Source organism: Leucoraja erinacea, chromosome 5, assembly GCF_028641065.1.
Source record: "Leucoraja erinacea ecotype New England chromosome 5, Leri_hhj_1, whole genome shotgun sequence".
In the NCBI taxonomy this organism is placed as follows: Eukaryota; Metazoa; Chordata; class Chondrichthyes; order Rajiformes; family Rajidae; genus Leucoraja; species Leucoraja erinaceus.
Genome location: NC_073381.1, coordinates 50,373,721 through 50,392,137, shown reverse-complemented (window position 1 = coordinate 50,392,137; position 18,417 = coordinate 50,373,721). Strand labels below are relative to the sequence as shown.

General features: G+C 40.2%; 1 protein-coding gene across 4 annotated transcripts in view; it reads left to right on the top strand.

Annotated features, from left to right (window-relative positions):
• The window catches only part of pfn4 (profilin family member 4), a 29,533-nt gene extending 12,611 nt beyond the window's left edge, over window positions 1–16,922 (top strand). The window contains exons 3-5 of one of the 4 annotated variants that reach the window (XM_055635572.1): window positions 9,430–9,564; window positions 9,891–9,996; window positions 12,919–13,366. In XM_055635572.1, the coding sequence (XP_055491547.1) occupies window positions 9,430–9,564; window positions 9,891–9,996; window positions 12,919–12,947 (270 nt within the window). In that variant the 3' untranslated portion in view covers window positions 12,948–13,366. Of the gene's footprint in view, window positions 1–9,429; window positions 9,565–9,890; window positions 9,997–12,918 lie in introns of all 4 variants that reach the window. The other 3 variants (XM_055635571.1, XM_055635573.1, XM_055635575.1) reach the window with 3 other exon arrangements.
• The last annotated feature ends 1,495 nt before the right edge of the window (window positions 16,923–18,417 follow it).

Here is an 18,417-nt window from a genome sequence, read left to right as displayed (position 1 = left end):
CCTCCCTCCCCACTCTTCCACTTCTCTCCCCCTTCCCCTCCACTCTCCCTCCCGACTCTTTCCCCTCTTTCCCCCCACATCTCTCCCCATCCCTCCCTCCTCCCCATCCCCCCTCCCCCCACATCTCTCTCCCCCATCTCTCACCCCCCCCGCGCTCCGCGCTCTCCTTTCCCTCCCAAATCTATCCCGTTTCCTCCTCCTCCCTCCCCCCTTCACACCTCACGCCCCCCCCCCCCCCCCGCAAACGCTGTTGGGGAAACAGACCCAACGGGTCTGCACTTGGTCTAGTTAACAATTAAAAGCCATCGGGACATCAACCTTTATTCAACCTTGTCCCAGGCCACAGACACTCTGGAGCCATGATCCTCATGGTCTTTGCGGCTTTTGGATAAGATGTCAAGCAGGCTTTAACCATATAACCATATAACAATTACAGCACGGAAACAGGCCATCTCGGCCCTACAAGTCCGTGCCGAACAACGTTTTTCCCTTAGTCCCACCTGCCTGCACTCATACCATAACCCTCCATTCCCTTCTCATCATAGAAACATAGAAACATAGAAATTAGGTGCAGGAGTAGGCCATTCGGCCCTTCGAGCCTGCACCGCCATTCAATATGATCATGGCTGATCATCCAACTCATTATCCCGTACCTGCCTTCTCTCTATACCCCCTGATCCCCTTAGCCACTAGGGCCACATCTAACTCCCTCTTAAATATAGCCAATGAACTGGCCTCAACTACCCTCTGTGGCAGAGAGTTCCAGAGATTCACCACTCTCTGTGTGAAAAAAAGTTCTTCTCTTCTCGGTTTTAAAGGATTTCCCCCTCATCCTTAAGCTGTGAACCCTTGTCCTGGACTTCCCTAACATCGGGAACAATCTTCCTGCATCTAGCCTGTCCAACCCCTTAAGAATTTTGTAAATTTCTATAAGATCCCCTCTCAATCTCCTAAATTCTAGAGAGTATAAACCAAGTCTATCCAGTCTTTCTTCATAAGACAGTCCTGACATCCCAGGAATCAGTCTGGTGAACCGTCTCTGCACTCCCTCTATGGCAATAATGTCCTTCCTCAGATTTGGAGACCAAAACTGTACGCAATACTCCAGGTGTGGTCTCACCAAGACCCTGTACAACTGCAGTAGAACCTCCCTGCTCCTATACTCAAATCCTTTTGCAATGAAAGCTAACATACCATTTGCTTTCTTTACTGCCTGCTGCACCTGCATGCCTACCTTCAATGACTGGTGTACCATGACACCCAGGTCTCGCTGCATCTCCCCCTTTCCCAAACGGCCACCATTTAGATAATAGTCTGCTTTCCCGTTTTTGCCACCAAAATGGATAACCTCACATTTATCCACATTATACTGCATCTGCCAAACATTTGCCCACTCACCCAGCCTATCCAAGTCACCTTGCAGTCTCCTAGCATCCCCCTCACAGCTAACACTGCCCCCCAGCTTAGTGTCATCCGCAAACTTGGAGATATTGCCTTCAATTCCCTCATCCAGATCATTAATATATATTGTAAATAGCTGGGGTCCCAGCACTGAGCCTTGCGGTACCCCACTAGTCACTGCCTGCCATTGTGAAAAGGACCCGTTTACTCCTACTCTTTGTTTCCTGTCTGCCAGCCAGTTCTCTATCCACATCAATACTGAACCCCCAATGCCTTGTGCTTTAAGTTTGTATACTAATCTCTTATGTGGGACCTTGTCGAAAGCCTTCTGGAAGTCCAGATACACCACATCCACTGGTTCTCCCCTATCCACGCTACTAGTTACATCCATATGCCTATCCAATTTATTTTTAAATTATACCAACGAACCTGCCTCCACCACTTCCACTGTAAGCTCATTCCACACCGCTACCACTCTCTGAGTAAAGAAGTTCCCCCTCATGTTACCCTAAACTTCTGTCCCTTAATTCTGAAGTCATGTCCTCTTGTTTGAATCTCCCTATTCTCAAAGGGAAAAGCTGATCCACATCAACTCTGTCTATCCCTCTCATCATTTTAAAGACCTCTATCAAGTCCCCCCTTACCCTTCTGCGCTCCAGAGAATAAAGACCTAACTTATTCAACCTTTCTCTGTAACTTAGTTGTTGAAACCCAGGCAACAGTCTAGTAAATCTCCTCTGTACTCTCTCTATTTTGTTGACATCCTTCCTATAATTGGGCGACCAAAATTGTACACCATACTCCAGATTTGGTCTCACCAATGCCTTGTACAATTTTAACATTACATCCCAGCTTCTATACTCAATGTTCTGATTTATAAAGGCTAGCATACCAAAAACTTTCTTTACCACCCTATCTATATGAGATTCCACCTTCAAGAAACTATGCACGGTTATTCCCAGATCCCTCTGTTCAACTGTATTCTTCAGTTCCCTACCATTTACCATGTACGTCCTATTTTGATTTGTCCTGCCAAGGTGTAGCACCTCACATTTATCAGCATTAAACTCCATCTGCCATCTTTCAGCCCATTCTTCCAAATGGCCTAAATCACTCTGTAGACTTTGGAAATCCTCTTCATTATCCACAACACCCCCTATCTTAGTATCATCTGCATACTTACTAATCCAATTTACCACACCTTCATCCAGATCATTGATGTACATGACAAACAACAAAGGACCCAACACCGATCCCTGAGGCACCCCACTAGTCACCTGCCTCCAACCCGACAAACAACCATCCACCATTACCCTCTGGCTTCTCCCATTCAGCCACTGTTGAATCCATCTTGCTACTCCTGCATTTATACCCAACAGTTTAACCTTCTTAACCAACCTTCCATGAGGAACCTTGTCAAAGGCCTTACTAAAGTCCATATAGACAACATCCACTGCTTTAGCCTCGTCAATTTCCCTAGTAACATCTTAAAAAAATTCAAGAAGATTAGTCAAACATGACCTTCCAGGCACAAATCCATGCTGACTGTTCCTAATCAGACCCTGTTTATCCAGATGCTTATATATATTATCTCTAAGTATCTTTTCCATTAATTTGCCCACCACTGAAGTCAAACTAACAGGCCTATAATTGCTAGGTTTACTCTTAGAACTCTTTTTAAACAATGGAACAACATGCGCAGTACGCCAATCCTCAGGGACTATTCCCGTCTCTAATGACATTTGAAATATTTCTGTCATAGCCCCGGCTATTTCTACACTAACTTCCCTCAATGTCCTAGGGAATATCCTGTCAGGACCTGGAGACTTATCCACTTTTATATTTTTCAAAAGTGTCAGTACTTCTTTTACCCTGAAACTCATAGTATCCATAGCTACTCTACTAGTTTCTCTTACCTCACATAATTCAATATCCTTCTCCTTGGTGAATACCGAAGAAAATAAATTGTTCAATATCTCCCCCATCTCTTTTGGCTCTGCAGATAGCTGTCCACTCTGTCTCTCCAATGGACCAATTTTATCCCTCGTTATCCTTTTGCTATTAATATAGCTGTAGAAACCCTTTGGATTTACTTTCATCTTACTTGCCAAAGCAACCTCATGTCTTCTTTTAGCTTTTCTAATTTCTTTCTTAAGATTCCTTTTACATTCCTTATACTCCTCAAGCACCTCATTTACTTCATGCTGCCTATAATTATTGTAGATCTCCCTCTTTTTCCGAACAAGATGTCCAATTTCCCTTGAAAACCAGGGCTCTTTCCAAATCTTACTGTTTCCTTTCAACCGAACAGGAACATAAAGATTCTGTACTCTTAAAATTTCCCCTTTAAATGACCTCCATTTCTCTTCTACATCCTTCCCATAAAACAAAATGTCCCAGTTCACTCCTTTTAAATCATTTCGCATCTCATCAAAGTTAGCCTTTCTCCAATCAAAAATCTCAACCCTAGGTCCAAATTCTGACCCTCTCCATAATTATATTGAAACTAATGGTATTGTGATTACAAAAGCAGAAATCCTCCATTTCGTCAGGCACCCAAAATGTCCAATATTATCATTCCCCTCTTTTATCATACATGATAACAAACAAAAATAAGATGAGACAGTTCTTGTTATACAACTTAATAATGGTGGCGATGTAATTTATCAGAACTCTAAGTAACTTCCCGAGTTTGCATGGGCATAGTTTCACGATTTCTGACTGAGAGTCTCCATTTCCCGAGTTTGCATGGGCACAAATCATCTTTGTCCATCTCGTTAGCTTAATGTACTCTTGACACTCAATGGGTGTGATGTTCCTATACCTAAGAAATTCCTTGACAAAAATAAGTTAGCAGCTTATTCTCCCACTAATACTCTTACAATGGCGAGGATGGACCCATGCATTCTTTCCTTCTACTTTAACCGCAGTTGGAGTTGTCAGGAGAACCTGGTAAGGTCCCTCCCACCGAACCTCCAAACCTTTCCTTACTCAATTCTTCAAGAACATAATCACCAGGCTTAACTTTAACGGAAGAAAGCAAAAGAGGTAATTCACTATATGGTGCTCGCACCCTAGAATGCAAATCGCTTAGTGCCCGAGTCAAGGCCAGAATGTAATCAGTCATCTCTGTAGTCATGTGATAGAAGCTTACGATTTTTATGGCATTTTGGTTCCACGGGGTTCTTAAAGGACGTCCATAAACAATTTCAGCTGGTCTCTGTCTCGATTTCTCTGCAGGCATGGCACACATCTGAAACAAAGCTATAGGGAGTAATTTGATCCAACCAATTCCTGTCTCTGCCTTCAATTTAGCTAATTTAGTTTTCAGGGTCTGGTTTGCCCTTTCTACAAGTCCAGCAGCCTGTGGTCGATAAACACAGTGTAGTTGCTGTTGGATGCCCAGCTGTTCACATAATTCTTTATTAATCTGCCCAATAAAATGAGGACCATTGTCAGAACTAAGCCGAAATGGGATACTGAATCTAGGGATAATTTCTCGCATAAGCATATTGACAACAGTAAACCGCTTTGTTATCAAGAGTTGGATAGGCCTCGATCCATCTGCTGAATACATCGGCAATCTCAAGAACATATCTATATCCCTGGCATTTCTCTAGCTCGATATAATCCATCTGAAGTTTCAAAAGGACCCATGGGCAAAGGTGTTCTTCCATCTTCACAACCTAGTCCTTTCCCAGGATTATATTTCTGATAAATAATACAACAGCTACTCACTTTCTGGGCCAAAGTTTGTAATCTTGGATGCCACCAAGTAGCCGAAAGAGCATCACCAATTGCTCTCACACCACAGTGAGTCGAAAAATGCATACACTCCACAACCCAAACTGCAAGAGGATTTGTCATACAAGTCTTCCCTGCTGGAGTAACCCACAATCCTGACATGCAATCTATTGTACATCCAAGCTCTTTCCATAATATTATATCTTCTTCAGAAGCTTCTTCTTGCAACTGAATAATTTCCTGGATGTTTGGCATTGGCTTTTCCGAGGGAGACTTGTTACCTGAACTTTTTACCTGCCTCGTCATTCTTGGCACCAACACCTTACATTCCCGGGATACTTCCTTTTTGCTGCTTGATCAGCACAACAATTACCTATGTCTATCAGGGTCTGTCCCTTTGTGTGAGCGCTACACTTCATTACCAAAATTTGCCTAGTTAGCATCAGAGCCTTTAATAAATCAGTCACCAATTGCTTATGAGATATTTGAGTTCCTGCCGAGGTTAGGAATCCTCTATTCCGCCATAGTTGTCCAAAGTCATGTACTACTCCAAATGCATATCTAGAATCTGTATATATGTTCACCCTTAAATCTTTCCCATGCTCTGGTCAAAGCAAACAGCTCAGCCTGTTGTGCTGAATAGGGTGATTCAAAAGCAGCTGCCTCTACACAGTTCCCATCCTGGTCTACAATAACGTACCCAGATAATTTCTCTCCCTGGGGCCCAATGGATGCACTTCCGTCTACGTATAGTGTCATGTCAGGGTCGTCTATAGGAGCGTCTTTCTGATCCTCCATCACAGATGTTTCTTCTTGTATTATGAACAAACAGTCATGTCCTGGTTCTGACTGTTAATCTGGTGGTGGAGTGAGGAAAGATGCCGGATTAATAGCAGTACAATGTCTAAATTGGAGTTTTGGATTATTGAATATATACATTTCATATTTGTTTTGTTGAGCCATTGTCAGATGCTGAGTTTGTAGTTGGCCCATCAAGGCTGCCTCGGAATGGGAACTGTACACTACTATTTCCTGCTGTAAGGTCAGGTTTGCAGCAGACTGTAGACTATTATAGATTGCTATTAGGATCTGGGTGCATAGTGGGTGTCCCCTTCCTACTGGGTCAAGATTTGATGAATAATAAGTCACTGGTCTGTGCTTATCCCCATGTTTTTGGGTGAGGACTGCAGTTGAACATTCAGAAAGGATGGTACAGTAAAGTTGGAAGGGTCTATCGTAGAGTGGACTCCCTAATGCTTGGGTCTGCATTAAAGAACTCTTCAAATTCTCAAAAGCTTTCTGAGCTTCTTCGGACAACTGAAATACGCCCTCTAGGCTAGTATAAGGAGTCAATTCCTTGGTGTCTAGTGCAATATTAGGGATGCAGGGTCGGCAGTAGTTCACCATACCGAGCCATTGTCTCATTTGCTTCGCCTCTTTTGGGACAGGAAATTCGCAAATTGGTTCAAGTCTGCTGTTTTCTAAACTTCTCTCTAGCCAAAATTATTACTCCCAGAAACTTTACTTTTTGTTGAGCCATTAATACTTTGGACTGAGAGACCACATATCCTAAGGTTGCCAGATGGTTCAATAATTGAGCAGTATCCTCACGATTGCTCTGCTCATCTAAACTAGCCACTAACAAATCGTCCGCATACTTTACTAAAGTGGATTTCCTTTTAAAACTTGACTATTCTTGAAGACGTCGAGAAAACAAGGTAGGTGAAGTAATAAATCCCTGAGGTAGTCTTGTCCACGTATATTGTTGTCCCCTGCAAGTAAAAGCAAATAAATACTGGCTGTTCTTGTGCAGAGGTAATGAGAAGAAGGCATGTTGCAGATCTACAATTGAAAAAATCTTTGCTTCCGCTGGAATTAAAGCTAGAATGCGAGCCGGGTTTGGCACCAAGGCATGGAGCGGTTCTACCACTGCATTAACAGACCTTAAGTCCTGGACCATCCTGTACTGGCCCTTTTCCCCTGCCTTGGGCACTGCAAGGATTGGTGTGTTGCAAATAGACTGGTACTTTACTAAGATGTCTTGTTCCAGCAATCCCCGAATCAGCTTGTCTATACTATGCCTGTTGTTTTAAGTGGGTACTGCTGTATCGAAGGCAGTTTCATCTGGATGGGATCAAAGCGAACACATCCTACCTGAGTTGCGTCTTCTGCCCATACTTGAGGGTCCACATACTCATATACCTCACTCCCCAGATGCTGGCGTAGCTGGGCAACAACTGTCCTCGGGGTCTGATAAAACTTAACAGTACATTGATTAGACAAGTTTTGTTCTTCATATACATTTGGATCTGCCAGATCAATTGCTTTCTTTACCATTGCTCCCAGGTCTTTTGCACTTGCTGGAAAATTCACCTTCCTCGTGATGTGTGGAGCAACCTCTGAAGCTCGTTTCCATATGTCTTGGTGTATTTTAACATACTCTGCAGTTCCTTCTTATCCTGTTACCAGTGCCAAAATATTCACATTCCAATTTTTTTCCTTCATAAGGTCTGACAAAGGTTTCTAATTCTTTATTTTTGGCATTTCTATCATAGGCCAATGTAATATGAAGATGAGGCTCTTCATCTAAGTCTAAGGACCACTATTGGGGTGTCACCGTTGAATAGCATTGTCTTTCGGGAGCCCATGGGTTACTATTATTCCACCGTCACTGCACTCAATTTTCAATTGAAATTGTGGACAAGCTTTTCCCTTTGAGAATAGGGAAGATTCAAACAAGAGGGCATGACTTCAGAATTAAGGGACAGAAGTTTAGGGGTAATATGAGGGGGAACTTCTTTACTCAGAGAGTGGTAGCGGTGTGGAATGAGCTTCCAGTGGAAGTGGTGGAGGCAGGTTAATTGGTATCATTTAAAAATAAATTGGATAGGCATATGGATGAGAAGGGAATGGAGGGTTATGGTATGAGTGCAGGCAGGTGGGACTAAGGGAAAAAAAGTTGTACGGCACGGACTTGTAGGGCCGAGATGGCCTGTTTCCATGCTGTAATTGTTATATGGTTATATGGTTAATGCGCAGATCAAATCTCTAGCCATTAAATTGCAATCCAATCCAGTTGTTATCACAAATCTATGTTTTATTGTCTTGCTTCGATGCACCAATTCAACTGGCTTAGAAATGGGATACTGGCAAACTTGTCCCTGAAATCTGGACAGGCTCTCAACTTCACTAGACTTGGGAAGGTTATAAATTGATTGAAGAGATGACATGGATCCCCCTGTATTTACCAGAAAGGTACACATCCTTCCCTCTACTTGCAATGATAGTACAGGTACTTTGTCAGATTTGCATTCAGTCACCATCAAGTTAGCTAATCAGGAACGTGATAATGGATTAGTTTGGGAGAAGGGTGTTTGTCTTTTCTGCCCCTAATTTCTTTGCCAGTTCCCTCTTTGCTCTCTCTGCTCTCTGTCGATCCTCTCCTTCATTTTGTCCTTGTGTTTATGCACTCCCTACTCCAGTGACCTAATCCACTGCAAGCATAACATCGGTCTGGTCCCAATATTCTATTCCCTCTCTAGTGTTGTCTTGGGGAAATTAGTTCTGGGGAGGTGGTTCATCAGGGTGACCTGGATAATCTGGTTCTGGTGCCCTTGTCCAATCTGGCAATCATGCCTTGCCCTTGTCTGAGGACCATTCCATAAATCTAAATTAGACTTTGGCACCTCCTTCTTTGTTACATATTCAGTTTTTGCCTTAACTACTGGCTGATTCTCTTGTTTTCTAATATCCTTCCAGTGATACCTTACTGCATTAGCCATTTGATTAGAACTGTTTTCTGACCAATCCATGTTGTTTGTCTTAATTGCTTCGGCTACATTAATTGGCAGACAGTTTAACAATATTGTGCAGTACTGACGAGAATTTGCCCCATTCCGAAAATTTAGATCTCCTGACTGCTCCATATATAGTACCGAGAACCTTTCTAAAAACTCATCTGCTCCTTCTACTTGCTTTGTTTGAACATCCAGAATTCTAGCAATGTCTATAGGAGGGTAGTGGCAGGGCAGTTAAAACTGCATCTTCTCTTGCATTATTATCAGCGATTACATTAGCCAGTGCTTCATGAGTTAGGTGTCCTTAAGTGGCTAGGAATCTGGTATGCTCTGTAGGAGTTATGATCTGTAGATGACCTTTGATCAGTCAATTTTGTTGTGTAGCTTCAAGATATAACTTATCGTTGACCTTACCTGAATTAAAGCACAGCATATCTTTTTAATTAAATACTGATTTTCATTAACATGAATCATTTTGTTTTTGCAGTTGGATGCAGAGGAAATTCAGGCCTTCCTGAATGCTTTCACACAAGCAGATGTAATTCGAGAATATGGCCTCTTGTTTAAGACTATAAACTACACATGTGTCAGAGCAGATAGGAGTTCAGTATATGGTAAAAATGTAAGATGATAATTATTCTTTAGTTAGATTAAAATTGACAGATAATCAACGTGTTCTATTTATGTATTTCAAACAACATAGTACCCTCCTTTGGTAGATATTTCTATGAACTGTTTGCATTAGAAACTAATATTGATCTGAATGAGAAATATTTGAGATGTGGATAAGCTGCTAAAGTTTAAAACAAAAACTGATTAGTTGGTAATTTTTGCACAATGAATTTTGAGTTCTCCCGCACCACGTATCTATGCTTTATGTTAATTTAAAAGTAATACTGACATATGAATTAAGCTTTTTAATAACTGGGTGCTCATTGTTTTGAACAGAATAATGAGGGCCTTGTGTTGGTAAAGACTGAAATGTATATCATCTGTGCTACTTACACAAGAGGGATGTATCCAAGTGTATGCGTTGAAGCAGTGGAGAAATTAGGTGAATATTGGGAACATTTTATTTTTGCATGTTTAAAAAGTATACAGTAAATTGAGCATATGTAAATTTTCAGAAGACAATTTAAGGTCCTAACAAGAAACATGCTTAGAAAATTTCATTTTTCCCCCCACAGCCTATTTTCGTAGCTTCAAAAATTGAGGGTTGTCAGGAGCTATGGGTACTTGTGTAGGTATTGTTCTCTCTTTCAAAGCGCGCACAAAAAGCATTGAATTCATCCAGAAGTTCCCACTTATGCTATCCAGTTTTGCATTGTAGTAAGTTATCACTGTTTGAAGGTCCTGCCACAGCTGTCAAATGTCCTTCTTTGTCTCCCGTTTAGTCCAGAATTGTCTCTTCACACTCGCAATGGCCTTCTGGAGGTCATATCTAGATTTCCTATATGTCTTTGGAATGTCACATGTCTAGTCCAGCAGATTACGAACCACCTGATTCATCCAGGACTTCTAGTTGGGGAAAACTCAAAATGTTTTTGTAGGTAAATATCTGTCTGTCATTTCTTTATGAAGTCAATGACAACTGTGACATATTCATTCAGGTCTACAGATGAATCTTTGAACATGTCCCAGTCTGCCAATTCAATGTAGTCCCATAACTGCTCCTCTGCCTCCCCTGATCATCTTTACATAGTCCTCTTTGTCAGTTCCTTGCCCTTCAGTCTCTGCTTATCACAGGAAGGAGAAGCACAGCCAGGTGGTCAGATTTTCTAAACTGTGGATGGGAGATGGAACCGTAGCGGTTCTTGATGATGATGGTATAGCAGTGGTCAAATCGGACTGCTGTTCATTGACTATAATCCAGTATGTAATCATTCCACCAAACTTATCACCAAGCTCTGAGACTTCCTACAAACCATAAGGTTCTTGAACTGACCTGTACTATCCTAATCCAACCTCGGCAACAGAACACTACTGTCTCGCTCTTGCATTATTTTGAACCTGTTTCTAAGTGTATTTTTGTAGTCATTTTATATCACTGATTTAGAGTCATAGTGTGATACAATGTGGAAACAGGCCCTTGGCCTAAATTGCACATACCGGCCAACAATGTCCCAGCTACATCAGTCCCACTTGCCTGCGCTTGGTCCTTATCCCTCCAAATCTGTCCTATCCATGTACCTGTCTAACTGTTTCTTAAACAATAGGATAGTCCCAGCCCCAACTACCTCCTCTGGTACCTTGTTCCATACACCCACCACCCTTTGTGTGAAAACGTTACCCCTCGGATTCCTATTAAATTTTTTCCCCTTCACCTTGAACCTATGTCCTCGATTCCCCAACTCTGGGCAAGAGGCTCTATGCATCTACCCGATTTATTCCCCTCATGATTTTGTATACCTCCATAAGATCTCCGTTCATCCTCTTGCGCTCCTTGGAATAGAGACCCAGCCTACTCAACCTTTCCCGATAGCTCACACCCTCTAGTCCTGACAACATCCTCGTAAATCTTTTCTGAACCCTTTCAAGCTTGACAATATCTTTCCTATAACTTGATGCCCAGAACTGAACACAATATTCCAAATGCGGTCTCACCAACATCTTATACAACTGCAACTTTACCTCCCAATTTCTATACTCTGACTGATGAAGGCCAAAATGGCGAAAGCCTTTTTGACCACCTTATCTACCTGCGACTCGACCTTCAAGGAACCATGCACCTGTACTCCTAGATCCCTCTGCTCTACAGCACTACCCAGAGGCCTACCATCGAGCTCTTGTTCGACGTCCCAAAATGCAACACCTCACACTTCTCTGTATTAAATTCCATCAACCATTCCTCCGCCCACTTGATCAATTGGTCCAGATCCTGCTGCAATTGTTCATAACCATTTTCACTATCTGCAAAACCACTAACTGTTGTATCATCAGTAAACTTGCTAATCTTGCCCTGTATGTTCTCATCCAAATCATTGATGTTGATGATAAACAGTAACGGACCCTGAGGCACACCACTAGTCACTGGCATCCAGTCTGAGAAGCAACCTTCCACCATCACCCTCTGCTTCCTTCCATGGAGCCAATTTGCTATGCATTCAGCCTTCTCTCCTTGGATCCCATGCAATCTAATCTTCCAGAGCAGCCTACTGTATGGAACCTTGTTGAACGCCTTACTGAAATCCACGTACGCAACATCTACAGCTCTGCCCTCATCAACCTTTTTGGTCATGTCTTCAAAAAAATCAATCAAATTTGTGAGACACATCCTCCCACGTACAAAACCATGCTGACTATCCCTAATCAGCTCTTGCCCATCCAAATGCCTGTATATCCTATCCCTCAGAATACTCTCCAGTAACTTACTAACTACAGATGTTAAGCTCAACGGCCTATAGTTCCATGCATTTTCCCGGCAACCTTTCTTGAAAAGAGATACAACATTTGCCACCCTCCAGTCTTCTGGCACCTCTCCTGTATTTAAGGATGACAAAGTTGTATAACTTATGTACAATTTTATGTTCTGTGTGTTGTTTGAGTTTAACTGCCTGTTTTGCTGTTGCAAGCATGGTTTATATTGTACCTGTATCTCACCATACTTATACATATGACATACACCTAACTTGACTTGCTAGATGAAGGATAGGAATGAGAAGTAATATAGCAGCATGCATGTAAGGTGGTTGGATGACAAAATCTTATGGGTTGGTGGGTGATGTTCATAATGGTGAGGGTTAGGAAGTATGACAGCTTTTACAAGATAAACAATATTCAAAAGCATAATATCCTTTTAATTCATTTTTACTTATCATATTTCCAAAGGAGCTTCAAATCTAAATGTTGTACAGTTTTTAGTCAGCAGACCAAAAAAATACTATGATTCACACAAAATCAAACTTCACAAACTCAAGCAATACGTGCCTCTTATGTAAGAATAAAGATCTAAAATAAATTTGTTTCTTTATTTAAGGTGATTACTTCAAATCAAAAGGCAAATAAAAAGGATCAAAGATTGGATTTACAGTGATACACTTGGATCCAAATACACTGAATATGTGAAGGGAACTTGATAAATAAAGCTTAGATTTTCTAAAGCCCACCATAAGCTCCTCTCCATCTACTTCTCTAGCAGAAACAAAGTCAACATTTCATCTGAAGACATGAAAGTATTCTTAAAATCTAGCATGGTTTATGTATTATGACTGAAAATATTTTAGTTATAGAAATAGAATGCAAAATCATGTTTATTGTTTATAAATTCTGCAATGATGACCATCTGTAAACTTCTAGATTCAGATTGACACTCCTCCTTGTATCTTTGTATTTGTAAGCTAATTAAACTATTACAAATTATATGTGTAATTATTGTATATTTCCTTATCATCTGTTCACAAGGACTCATATTTGATCATGTGGTGCCATATTGTTATGCTCAATACAATTTCAATGAAATTTCATGTGACTTGTGCAGAGCATGAATTTTATTCAGGTTTTATTCAAATTAAACCCACAGGCTACCAAGACCAACTTATTTCCAAACATTCATTCAATCCCAACAAGCTCCTACAATCCTTGTACCATGATATCCTGAACTCAAACCTTATCACAAACTTGGTGTAGCCTTACAGTGTCAGGCACCCCAGTTTAATCCTGACTGTGGGCGCTGTCTGGGTGGAGTTTGCACGTTCTCCTTGTGACCACTTGGATTTCCTCCAGGTGCTCTGATACCCCAAGACATGGTGGTTTTTAGGTTAATTGGCCTCTGTAAATTGCACTGGTGTGTAGGAAGTGGGTGAAAAAAAGGGATAATATAGAACTAGTGTGATCGAGTGGTTGACGTCGAGTGGGCCAATAGGGCCTGTTTCCATGCTGTATCTGTAAACTAACGTAAACAAAATTGGCTGTAAAGTGCTTCAGGAAGTTCCAAGATAGAGGGCCAAATGTGAGCGTGGCACTTGCTTTGAGGGGGCATCTTGGTCTGCATGGGCAAGTTGGGTCGAAGGGCCTGGTTCTTTGCTGTATGACTCTATGACTCGAGAAATACATTTTATATGTACAAAACATTTATTTCGAGAATGCAGAAAGAACCATAAAAGACATGCATCTTTTAGTGTTGGCTTTTATTTTTATTTGTTTATTTCTTTCCGCATTGAAAATCTAGATATATTTGTATGCAGCAAAATAGGCCAAATATTTGCATGTTTCCAAAACAATTGAAAAAGATTTCAGCATTTACAATAATCCAGCAGAATATGAAGAATGTAAAAGGCAGAGTATGAAAAGAAAGAATGGCTTGCATTAAAAATCACAAATCATTCATATCAATATAGACAAAATTATTTTGATATTTTAGAGGCAGAAATGGATGTTACAATACCTAATTTCAGTGGAAACCATTAACAAGGCATTTGCTTTATTATACTAAGTTCATGATGGATGTATATAACAATGCCTATTTGTAAACATAACAAATACTGCAATGCCGGGTCATGCTGCACTCCAACAGAGAGTACAGTAGAGAATTGCCACCAAGCTGCATTAGTTAGGTTATCTTGTTCCTGATTTCCATGCCTGAGAATTACAATGTTAAAGTCAGGAATGATTTGAAGGTGAAATGCTGGCACATATGGAATCATGCTTAACCTTCAACCTGATCTTCACGTTTACAAGGCTCAATCGTCTTAATGGAGTTGCAGATCCAGATGAAAAGATAAGTGCTGATAAATGTTTTTTCATTATTATTTTTATATGTTGTTGAGCATGAGTTTTTAATCTTTGAAACAATTTGTTTTTATTCTGATCTATTTCAACTGTTTTTAAATGAATTGTATTACAGATCATCAGGCCTAAAAACATGAATCCACCAGCTGAGGCTCAGGGATTTCTCTGTGTATCAGGACTGTGATGCTGATGCATAGTGGACATTTGGATTTGTGAGACCTCATAATCTCTGGCTGCAGGCATATTGCAGGGTTGATGTGCGAGCACAAAGGTGGGTTAAAATGAGTGCAATTAGTCTAATTGTCTATATATTTCAAAGATGGCCAGATCAGGTAATGCTCAAACTCTGCTTTCAATTACACACGCATTGCCAATAAAACTAAATAACATATCACATCTCAAACCTCTATGGCAGAGATATGTTCAATTTGGAAATGCTAATATATTTCTCCAATGTATAATCAACGATGATATAGGTATCTATATATATATAACCACACTATTTCAAGATATGTCTAACGTCTTAATAAAATTGTTTATTTTCTCTTTGATTTTCTCATCCATTAATTTCTTGAATTGTTCTCGTTCCTGTAAACGGTCATGCTTCTGTCTCTCCAGTTCTTTTTGATAAATATTATCAATGCTGGCCATACGACGCAATTCTTTATGTGTCAAAGACTGGATATCACCATCATCTGTACTCCCCCTTCGCAGGGACGTGGTTGACATAGATCTTCTAAAACGAGATGCACTTGCGGATGAGGACATGAGAGATCTTCTCTTCACATATTGTTTTGATAATGACCTTCCGTCAAATTCATCATGAACAAAAGAGTTGGGACTGATTCTTCCATTTAATCCAGCCCAAGTACCCAACAAACTTGAACGTTGCTCTCCAGATTGCGGGTTATTCTGTGTTGATGATGTAGCTATTTTACCTTTTCCACTAAACAAGGGATTCATTCTAGCTCCCTTTGAATTCCAATCTGAGTTAGTCTCATCTTTGTCTCCCTTTAATTGCAGAATTAAGTCATCTAATTTAAAATTTTGGAGTATTGATTTTTGTCTTAACAAATTCTTAAGTTCCTCTGTTACAGTTGTACTTTCTTGCTGTAATGATGACAGAACAATACGATGGCCATGGTGCAGATGGTCCAGTCGACCGAGTAAGAGCACATCTTCTTTTTTATTTTTTAAATGTGCATCCACTGTCAGCATTGGAGAGTTCTTTGACTTGTTCATAATTGTACTGTTAGTTGAATGGTTTCCTCAACACTCTTGAAATGTTTGAGCATTTAAAAGCAGATAATGAAACAAATAAAATGTTGTTAGTTATACATACTTGATTTATTTATTAAACATTGAAAGCTTAATTCATTAATTGATTACACTGATTATTTTAGTCTCTTACAGCATCCTCTGAAGCACCCATTGATTGAGTTGTTGCAGCTTTGTTAACAGTAATAACCCCAAATGCGCAACCTCATATTCTATTAAAACTGCCAGATTGCTCCTTAATGTTAGTGCAATTCTCCCTCAATCTCCCTCTTCACCATCTTTGCACCAACACTCTCACGAGATCTGAAACTGGTGAACCAAAACTGGATATCAGCAAACAGTTTATCGTCACATTGCACTGTTACAATACCTTTCATCAATTTATTAATCTAATTTATTCTAAAGCTCTACCATTTTGGATATTCGCTATCATTTTGGGTATTATCATCTATGGATGAGGCTGGAGTGTTCTACACAGGACTAACAATCATAGATAGTTGCAAGTGTGAATGAGGTAGGATGTTTGCTCATTATTTGTGGGTCAATAATAGCATTCTTAACTCTGTGGATTGAAGGCTCACTCCAGAATACAAAACTCCGGGAGGTGCCATTTCTTGGATCAGATATTAAACCGATACCTAGTTTTGCTCTCGCACAGGATAGTTTCTAGGAAGGACAGTCAAATTATTGTCATATCCTAGTTAATTTTATTCTTCGCCCAGAGTATCACACTGCCAGATTACTCTCAGAAGTCTGAGTCTTCTGATTCTCCTGAAAAAGCTGCACTTCAGAAGTGTCACTGTCAGCTGGGAAACCCCTTAACCTGCAAGTTCTGCCCCAAATCATTCCCCATTCTGGTTTGAAAATACACAGCCTTTGCTTTATTATCGTCAAAATCAAATCTTGGGGCTCCCTTCCCAATAGCACTAAGGGAATATCACCATTTTATGGGCAATTAGGGATGGGCAATAAATATCCACTTTCAATTAATGATTAAAAAGCTAAACGGGTAAACAACGAAGTTGTCAACGAAGAACACCAAGAGTTTGATCTGACGCAGGATCCCGACCCAAAAAGTCACATATCGATGATCTTCAGAGATGCTACCTGACCCACTCCAGCACTTTGTGTTCTACACAAGATTCTAGCATTTGAAAGTCCTTCTGTCTTCAAGTTGTCAAAAAATTAACTTTGAAGAAGCTTTTCTAGACAGGATTTGTAATCTGTATTTGGGAAATTGGGATATACAAAAAGAGAGTCTTCATTTGGTTAGAAGGGATTGATCACAGCATTATACCTTACTGAACATTGGCATTTTCCTTTATTCCAGAAATTCAATCAATTAATCAAAATCTTTCCTCTTATTATTCAGTCAATCATTACTCTCAATCAAGTTTCTCAGAAAAATAACAACATTCAGACATCGGAGTAATCTCTTACACTAAGAAAGCCTCCAAAGCCCTTGATTGCAAAATAACAGATGTACTACAATATACACCAGGACAAAGTGTGAGATGCTCACATTGGGACCAAATTACTTTCCAGAATATTTTCTAACAATATGGCACACATGGCCGATACAGTAGGTTTTATAAAAAGTATAACGTTAAATTTCACAAAATTTCTTCTTACCTCTGACCAATAACTCTCCATATAAAACACTACTAATTATTAATAATATCTTCCTTCCATATGTAATTCAATTGTTGCTCAATTAACTTGCTTCACTTCCAAACTGCTCATTCAATGCACACGACTGTGAACATTTCCCCAAACTAAAAGCAGCTTTAAATCCTTGCTGAGTTTACCTGGCAATTCTTATTAACCCCTAAGTAATCGTGCTCCTGAGATTCTGAAACACTGGTAATTCCAAATCGTTCCGTGAACAACACAGCACAATAAGAATAAAGTGTCATACATTTCCAAACAGTTTCTTCTTTAGAGCTCAACAAGAAAATTCATTTTATAAAGACATTTAGAATTGTTTACTATGTTGTAAAAAGATTTATTGATCACCAAAAGGCATACAATGTGTTAACATTTTTGTTTCAGTTTGTCACTATGGTAACACTGCACTTTGCATTGCTATAAGTTCTAGGATTTAATCCATGCATTGTTTGATCCCAAATTGCTGGTTTCAGGTATCCCTTTATAACAAATCTGAATTCTAATCATAAAGCATATTGTGCTCAATCCACATTGTTCAGCTTATTATATTTCATCCTTTATATTTCATTGCAAACATAAAGCACACGGCATTGGGGGTTCAGTATTGATGTGGATAGAGAACTGGCTGGCAAACAGGAAGCAAAGAGTAGGAGTAAACGGGTCCTTTTTCACAATGGCAGGCAGTGACTAGTGGGGTACCGCAAGGCTCAGTGCTGGGACCCCAGCTATTTACAATATATATTAATGATCTGGATGAGGGAATTGAAGGCAATATCTCCAAGTTTGCGGATGACACTAAGCT